The 9,161-nt window shown below is 41.9% G+C and overlaps 1 protein-coding gene across 1 annotated transcript; it reads right to left on the bottom strand.

The window, feature by feature from the left end:
- Positions 1 to 1,192: 1,192 nt before the first annotated feature.
- asb1 (ankyrin repeat and SOCS box containing 1) lies at positions 1,193 to 8,962 on the bottom strand. The gene is made up of 5 exons (XM_080037879.1): positions 8,709 to 8,962; positions 6,996 to 7,134; positions 5,036 to 5,338; positions 4,051 to 4,433; positions 1,193 to 2,357 (listed from the first exon to the last, which is right to left on the bottom strand). The coding sequence occupies exons 1-5, from the start codon at positions 8,803 to 8,805 to the stop codon at positions 2,227 to 2,229; spliced, it is 1,053 nt and encodes a 350-aa protein (XP_079894005.1). The 5' UTR covers positions 8,806 to 8,962; the 3' UTR covers positions 1,193 to 2,226.
- Between the last annotated feature and the right edge of the window lie 199 nt (positions 8,963 to 9,161).

Genomic DNA, 9,161 nt, shown 5'->3' with positions numbered 1-9,161 from the left:
TTTTATTTCATGTTTCTATGTGCTACACAGGCTTAGATATTAAAGGCCTACTTCACCGATTTGAATATGAAGGTGTATTGAATTCTGGGATCCTATGTAGTATAAATGTGCAATTTTTTTTTAAATCGGTTCATCCTAGCCTGAGAAAAGGCAGAAAGAGTGTTTTTTTTAACCCTATATTTCTCTTTCTCGTGACATCACAGAAAGAGAAATATAGGGTTAAAAAAAATCTTACTTTGTAAATATTACTGTGATGTCTTTTACTGTGACATCACAGTAATATTTACAAAGTACGTTTTTTTTTAACCCTATATTTCTCTTTCTGTGATGTCACGAGAAAGAGAAATATAGGGTTAAAAAAAACACTCTTTCTGCCTTTTCTCAGGCTAGGATGAACCGATTTAAAATTTTTTTGCACATTTATACTACATAGGATCTCAGAATTCAATACACCTTCATATTCAATCCGGTGAAGTAGGCCTTTAAGGTTTTGGTAGACTTGACAATTCGTACTATTTTTTCAGAAAACCCTCAGGCATTAAGGACATGCATCCTAGATTGCCATAGTCATCAATGGGTTAAGATCCCAGGCCTGAATCTCCTCTTCAATATCCACACAGGGTCAGCCCATTCAAGAACCCATTTCTGGAAAACAGAAATAATAAAAAGCTCTGATAGGATTAAATCCTAGACCCACTACTGGTATATAACATGTGGCTATGCTGTGAGAAATACTGTATGGTACATGAGGGGAAATCCCCCCTCAGCGAGTTGATTAACTAATAGTGCACTGCTGAAGCTTTGTTGGATGAAAAAGCCCCGCACCATTTGCGGCTTGTGTCGCCCTGATATTGACAGAGGGGTGATTTTCTTTCATTAGAGTCAACTAAAACCTAAACTCCAGAGAGTGGAGAGACGGACCATGTTGGAGCAGAACACATCTTGGAAGGGCTTGTGAGAGAAAAGTAGAAGTAATAATTCTCTCATGGTCACTTTGAGGAGATGGCTGACAGGACAGGAAGCGCAGAAAAAGAGATTTTACTTTGAGGCATGGCTCTGCTTTCTGCTGGCGTGGAAGGCCTATAACATTAAGGTTTGGGATGATACAAAAAAAAAAACAGGAGAGAATATAGGATTATTTTACATTTACTGTGTGCAAATACATTTGAGATATACAATGCACAGACACTTCATCTTGACCAATAGACATGTATGAGAAACAAAATAAAGCTCGGCAGCAGACATGCACAGAATGCAGTTTCCAATGTATTTCCCGGTTCATCATAAATATCTTACATCCACAGACAGAGCTTTGCTAAATATGCTTAACTAGTGCATGTCTTTCATAGGTTTTATAAGATGTACATTAGTGATAACACTCAGCATGTGTTAGGTCTTCTCCTGCTACCAGTGTTTCAGTTAGGATCCTTAAATTGCTCATTTGAGGCTTGAGGTCATTTTGCCTCAATGCAAACATCTAGAATTTTACTTTCCATAAATTCTGGACTGGTAAATCTTCGAGGACATTTAAGAAAACTCAAAGTTAAGGCACAAGTTAAAAATAAATAAATAAATGTATTCACCAGCCAGCACAACGCGGTAACACAGAACAACAGAGGTTTGCTAACTTAACCCACAGTCCAGCCCTTCCACTGCAAGCCAAATCAAGGTGCTAAATTCATCAGAATTAGAATACAAATTGAATACAATCCATGGCCTTTCCTTGCCCTCCACGCTATTGATCATCACAATAGAGCAATCTATGGTTTAAACTTGTGAATACTGGGTTGCTGCACATTCAACTCTGGCTGACAGTTGGTGAAATCCAAGTTTACATAGAACAGATAAATGAGCAATTAAAGGAGCCTGGATCAGGGTAATGATTCAATCATCGCTTCAAGTTGAATGACACTCAAAGGACGGTTGTTAAGCTGGAGAGTCATACTTGAAGCAGGATAAGACCACAACACAATGTGGGATGTCACAAGGCAAACATTCAGTGACATACTGTATAATGTAGTTTTCATAAGTCAGGACCAGACTGTACAGGTCCGGACGTACTTAGGCTCCTCTCATAAGTTAAGAAGCATTATAACAGTACATGGAAGATAACAGAATTACACTACTGTTAACTTTAAATGTTGCACAGTAAAAACGTTTTTTTATTGACATTATTAAAAAATAATAATGATGGGATTGAAGGAGTTTTATTTTGGTGGATGGATGTCAGTTTTGGTGAAGCAGGAAGGTCTTGATGGGCTGTGGTAGTGGTAAGGAGGGTATGTGGTTGAGACGATGTTTGCCCATGGTTCTACGGATCCTGATGCGACAGAGGTGAGTCAGCCTACGAGGGCAACCTGAGGGGAGAGAAGGCAAGAGACTTAGCAGCTGGAGCAGAACCCACCTACACATTCAGGTTAACCATGAGAACAGCATACGGGCTGAGTTCAAATCAAATCAAATCTGTTGTATTTATATAATAAAAATGATAATAATAATAATGGATTGGATTTATATGGCACTTTTTTTCTAGGCCCTCAAAGCACTTCACAGGGTTCTAGGTTCCAATCATTCACATACACATGGTCATACTGGTGGTGGTAAACTACGATAGTAGCCACAGCTGCCCTGGGACAGACTCACGGAAGCGTGGCTGCCATTCAGCGCCTACAGCCCTTCCAAACACCACCTCAAACATACAGCAGTCATACACGTTCACACGAGGCAAGGTGGGTGAAGTGTCTTGCACAAGGACACAACAACCATGACACAGGTGGCAGGGTGGGAATCGAACCGCCAACCCTTGGATCATTGGCTGACCCGCTCTACCACCTGAGCCACAGTCGCCCCGATATGTAGCCCAATATTACAACTGCCTTAGAAAGCTTTACTATCGGTTCAGCAATACAACATCCTCTGTCCTCTTAGGAACAAGTCCTGAAAAAGTCCTTTAACTGGGAGTTGGGAGGTTTTATTTCTATATCGTCACCCAATTGATTCAGTTACAGTTTTCTTAGCCTGTCACGTTGTTGGTCATGTCAGCCCCTTGCTTTTACTGTCTGAGCTGTACAGGCATTGGGGAGGCATTCTGTATTTGATTTTAGCATGCTATAGGTGGGGCATGCAAAGGTTTCAGCTAAATAAAACTGATATACAGGAACAAGGTGTGAGCTGAAATGCTGGAAACCAAAGGGCAATACACTGGAGAAGTCAGCAAGCAATACTTCCCTTCTTTGAGCAACTACTGTGGATGTTTTCACATAAGCCTTTTTCCAAGCACACATTTTGACTTGGAAAAGCACAGTTACATTTACAATGGTTATACGGTATGCAAGTGTCCCAGTCAGACACAACAGTGTGACCAAGACCATGAAATTGAAGCAGCTCAATTATATTTAGCCATTATTAATTGTATTTTCTTTGCCTTCCATAGCATGTCCACATCCACCACCATTGAACACCAACACAAACACATTCATTTGAGTCTAGAGAATCCTAAAGTATGAAGAAAAAAACAACCCTCTCCCTTTTACTCCAACTTTCTTAATATTGTTCAAAAACCCCAGTCAGATTTCTCCCCCTTATTACATCATGCGGGGAGAAGCAATGCCCCCCATTAACCAACTTAACCTAGCACCTGTGATAAGCACTTCCCCAGATACCCCTAAATCTAACTGTCAGTTAGATTTAAACCAGGAGTTAAATTCAGGGCCAATCAGAAATCACGGAAGGCGGTGCTTAAAGAGATCTCTCAAACGGAGCGTTTCAGAAGGAGGCTGAAAAGAGGAGATTCAGAAATAGCACTGTGAGAAATATAAAGGGTGTTTTGAACACTACACCGTGAAAACAGTTTTAAGTAGATTCCCAAATTAGAATTTTGAACCTGAAAGTAAGCATTATATGTGGGCCTTATAAACAAAATACTTCAACTTGAGAACAGTTATCATAACAGTGCTGGGACCACTAACTCCTTACAAAAACTTTCTTGAACAATGCATAGTAAATCCGCCCTCACAGATGCCTGCACAGACAGACACATACTGTACTCACTCCTGGCCTCCATGAAGGCTGTGAGCGCCTCCGGGTCCACCTTCCTCTGGTTGAGAGCCTCCAGCTCTGCCTGGTCCCAGGGCACCAGGGCCGGCCGGGCCCCGTGCTCCAGCAGCAGGTGGACGAAGGAGACCTCACAGCCGTGTCTGAGCACTGCATCCAGCAGACAGGAGGCCAGGCCGCGGGTCAGAGCCTCGTGACACACCGGCCCAGTGTAGTTAAAGTCGGGCTGAGCTCCGGCCTGCAGCAGCAGCCTGAAGCACTGGAGGTGATGGTAGGCAGCGCTGATGTACAGGGGACACACCACCAGGGTGTTGAGGGTACGGGCACTCAAGAGGAGCCGGGGACCAAGCTGATGGTCCATGTCTACATCAGCATGGAACCTAGACAGAGGGAGACAGGTAGAAGTAAAGGTTTAACTTAATATTTTTTTTCAAAGCTCTGGCATCTAGAATCTATGGGTTAATTGCAGGTGAAACAGCGCAAACAAGATATGCATCTGGATCTAAACAGTGTTGGTAAAACTAACACTCTGGGGCGTTTCAGTCCATTCAAAATGTGTATTCTTGTCAATATTCATTGTCAATGTGACTGTTGTCCCATGTGGCCTGCTGTTGTGGACTGGTAGGACCCTCTGACTGAAAAGATGTTTGCTTTTGTTTTTATTGTGAGAGAGATTAAAGAAGACGTTTTCTTTGAAGTCAAGAAGTAACCAAGCTGCTGCTCGGGGCAATGGAACACATTGCATCACACAGCCAGCATTAGATCAACATGGAAACCCAAAGGCTGCATAATCAAAGCATACAAACTCTATACAAAAAAAAACATGAAGTAAGACAATGGAGAGTAGATCCTTCCTCAATCAGGTCTGTGAACAATGTTTAGAAGTGAAAGAAAAAATCAAACAAAATGTATGGCAAAGTATTTTCTGCATTACCAAATTGACTACAGCCAGGGTTTGAAGCGATCCATCTCCCTCCCTCACCTGATGAGCTCCTGCAGTACGTCCAGCCTTCCCACCCGGGCAGCGTGGTACAGCGGGGTGCTGCGGTGGTGGCGGCTCCCGTTTGGGTCGGCTCCGGCCTCCAGCAAGATCCTGACACAGTCCAGGTGACCGTTGACCACAGCCACATAGAGAGCTGTTTGACCCTTCACATCCACCAGGTCCACCTCCGCTCCCTGGGCGATCAGGTAGGCCACACAGGCAGGGTGACCCGCTGTGGCTGCTATCCTCAGAGGGGTACAGGGCAGACAGCCACAACACCACACTGACTTCTCATTGATACGCCTGGCAACAAAAGGGGAGAGGGAAAGAGGTTATCAGTTGCATTCATATATTAAATGGAATTGAAAATGTTTTTATTTCAAAAAAAGTAAAGAAAAAAAAAAAAAATTATAAAGAATACAAATAGAATGATGAAACAAGTGGACAGTTACAATTAAGTAATATTTGCACACCATGAAAACCACAAATTAAATATAATGTCTAATATGCATCCAACATACGTATGATCTGTAAATATTGCATGCAAGATGTTTTCTATGATTTTTTTTTGTATAATAAAAGCAGGCCAAAAACACACACATTGAAAAAAAAACAATAAACTTACCAAAGTCTTAAAAATATCACTGCTGAGCTGTCATCACAAATGAAATATTTATTACATCTACCTGCTAAAATAGATTTAGCCTCCAACACTACTGCCTCGGCCAAGTTGTGATAGGCCGTGGCAGGGCGATATCCAATAAAGTTAAACATTATTTTTATGAAATTACAACAGCATGTTGTAAACCGTGTGGAGTGGAGATGAACTAAGCCTGAGCCAGTAATAATGGGTTGGCTCAGCTGGGTGTGGGGATTGTGGAGTATGAGAGAGCAGCATGCAAACACTGTGGGATTGAGGTAAAAAGAAGCAATGACCATTCTATGACGGTCCCGCCTTGCCCTGTCGTTGTGAGCTTTACGATTTTCAGTACCTGCATGGATACTTTGATTCAAATGTGGCCACTAACTAGAACCAGCTAATAAAAAGAGATGTTAGCTTACAACACTACTGTGAGCAATGAGGAATAGGCACCCCAGCATATGGCATGTGTAACATAGTACAGGACTGTTTTGTGGTAGAGCTGTGGAAGGATATATTCTGTGCAGCGTGGTCTGTCTCTGGGGCTGTCACTCAGCTGAAACCTACTGAGCAAACCCACACAGCACAGAAGCCACAAACCACTTAGTGCCACACACAGATACTCTGGACATAAGATGCCAGTTCTGCAGTATACGATGGAGCTCACACACACAAAAGATCGTTAAAGATCACTTTAGTGTGAAATGTTGTACGTTTTTATTAATGGTCAACCATCATGCACTTTTCCATGACTTTTCAACATTAATATGGATTCCTGCTATGGCTAAAGACTCCAAAAGTATGATAAGAAATACAAGCCTCTCTCTTTTTCTCCACCTCCACCTCTCTGTAAACCTGTGTTCAAAAAGCCCAGTCAGATTTCTCTCCCCCCCCTGTGACATCATCAAGGGGAGAAGCCCCGCCCCCTTGTTCCCAACCTTACTTAACACTAACTCCACCTGTGATAAGCACACCCCTAGATACACCTGAATCTAACTGGCAGCTACATTCAGGGCCAATCAGAGCAGACTGGGCTTAAAGATACACGCTCTAAAATGGAACGTTCCAGACAGAGGCCGAAAAGAGGAGATTTAGCAATGGCACTGTGAGATATAGAAAGTTTTTTTTTAAACACAACACCATGGAAACGGTTTCTAGTAGAACCCTAAATTACAGTTTTGAGCCTGGAAATGAGCAGAACATGTGACCTTTAAACTATTTTTGTATGACACATAATGAGAGTAACTTTGCAACATAAGGGCTTAACAATTAAAACATCATTTTAATGAAGATTCTTATCATTTTGAACTCCCTCCAAACCGTTTGAAGCCGTCTTCTTGCAGCAGGTTCCTCAGAGTGTCCAGGTCTCCCACGTAGGCTGCATTGTGGAGCCGCATATCCTCCTGCTCCAGAGGCTTGTCACTGAACTGCTCCTCCAGCCATTCCTTCAGGTTACGCCCTGGTGACCATGCACAGATAATACACAGTGATAGTTTTTGATTGATTGATTGATTGATTGATTGATTGATTGCCTTTATTTGGAACATGCAAGCAATCAAAAAACAAGTTTAAATAGTAAAAGATGAATAAATAATTAAAAAAAAATGCAAAAAAAAATGAATAAAATTAAAAACAGACACTTTCTACATGCTCTAAAGGGGGTAGGAGGAAGTAAAAAAAAAAAAAAACTTATCTAGTCCTACCCCTTAACAGATCAATTTGATTCCAACCATCTATGGCTGGTGTTATTGCAATTTAAAAATCATTATTTATGACCGACGCATGCAGAATACTGAAATTGCTGGTGTAATTTTTCCAAGTGGGCAAAGCATTGTTCAGCTCCCTCAGCACACATCTCCAAGGGTTATCATGTACTGTATGTTGACAATACACCAAGAATGCATTTGAGAATCCTTGGAGTGACTAGTAAGTTCATATACTACACGGTCGCCCAGAATATTTTTGACCTCTTCACATGAAATGATAGTGACAATGCGATTTATTCTTCACATATAAAGTGTGATCTTCTCAAAAACTTTATTGATCAATATTATCCAGACATATCAAAATTAAACCACAATTAACCTTTGCAAACAGTGTATTCAGGCTTAAAAAAATAGCAGGCCATGGCATCTTTTACATCCCTTCTGCACCAAAAAAAAAATTATCTCACTGCAGCTGCCATATGTGGTCTTTGGTTGTCGTCTTGCAGCCTAAACTTGTCCCCAGACCCTTCTTGCTTGTGGGAGGCAATAGTTCTCCAGAATGTCCCTTTACACAACGGCATTTTCATCCAGCACCATCAATGGTGTTTTTCCTCCATAATGAATACCGGCACCATACACTCACTGAGACACCACCTGCTTGAGTGGTTTCCTGGATGCAGTCATCATATATAGAGGTTCTAACTACTTAGTCGCTGCCCCCTATGTCTTTCATCCATAGTATAGATGCTATACCCTTAATCGTATAGATTATATACAGTTAAGACTAGTATAGCGACTCTCACCCATAAACATGTCGCCAGTGCCCAACTATAATGCCTGTCAGGAGTGGCCATACTCAATATTACCAAATGAGTGACATGAAAGAGTAATATTGGACATTCTATGTATGAAATACCCTCGAATTTGCGTTTCTTGTTCAATTGACCAAAGTTAAAATATTTTTACCAAAAATCTTCGTATTGTTCAGTACTCCCAATTTTGTTTAAGCGGTGTCTTGTTGTCCAGATCCATCCATTATACAGCATGTTGGTAATACTGTTGTCACTGTTTTGCATTAGCCTAGGCCTATATCCCTGTAATTGTAAATGTTATAATATGGATAGGCCTATTACTGAATCCATGAGCCACACCTTATTACAGGAGTCACCCTCAACAGCACCATGTCTGTGTTGTTATTGTTATTCTCACTGAAGCATAATGCTGTCTGCTGTCCTTGTGCACACACACTACGCACGGAGGACACAAGCTCCCTCCCTGGCTGTCATTCACCGATGTTCACAAATGATCGATATAGCCGCGCGGTTACCTGCAGCGGTGGGACTTGGCAGTTCTGAGATAGTGATGAGCGGAGGGACATTGATACTGGGCGGCTCGTCGACATCAGCCTCTGGACCTTCCGCCATGCTCCCAATGTGTCACTCTCCGTCAAAGTGAACGTATAGTACCTTGGCAGTAGGTGAACGCAGGGTTATTATCTCCTATGCGAAAACAAACTGCAGCAAACCCCAACGATCACAAGCCGACAAGAGACATCAAAATAAACAAACGTGACTGTGTTGATGACGGAGTGTGCTCCTCCACTGCGCTACTTCCTGACTGCGCTCAGCTGTTCGGATTTAAAGGGGAACACGGCGCTTTAAATGACCGAGGCAACATGTTGGGTTGTGTGTCAAGTGAGGCAAACATGAACATTTAAAAAGGATGCAAACTGTTTTTAACGCTTTGTAAAAGGCAGACAAATGAACGGGACCTATTTAAT

The sequence above is a fragment of the Ammodytes marinus genome (assembly GCF_949987685.1).
Source record: "Ammodytes marinus genome assembly, chromosome: 12".
Classification (NCBI taxonomy): Eukaryota; Metazoa; Chordata; class Actinopteri; order Uranoscopiformes; family Ammodytidae; genus Ammodytes; species Ammodytes marinus.
Note: the sequence above shows the minus strand (reverse complement) of the source record. Positions and strands in the feature narration are given on the sequence as shown.

What these genes read in the sequence shown, in the direction of transcription:
- asb1 (XM_080037879.1), bottom strand. Translation starts at nt 8,805, where the DNA reads ATGGCGGAAGGTCCAGAGGCTGATGTCGACGAGCCGCCCAGTATCAAT. An exon ending in CAAGAAGACGGCTTCAAACG is followed by an intron (nt 5,339 to 6,995) that starts GTTTGGAGGGAG and finishes TTTTGTTGCCAG; the next exon opens with GCGTATCAATGAGAAGTCAG. An exon ending in GTACTGCAGGAGCTCATCAG is followed by an intron (nt 4,434 to 5,035) that starts GTGAGGGAGGGA and finishes CCCTCTGTCTAG; the next exon opens with GTTCCATGCTGATGTAGACA.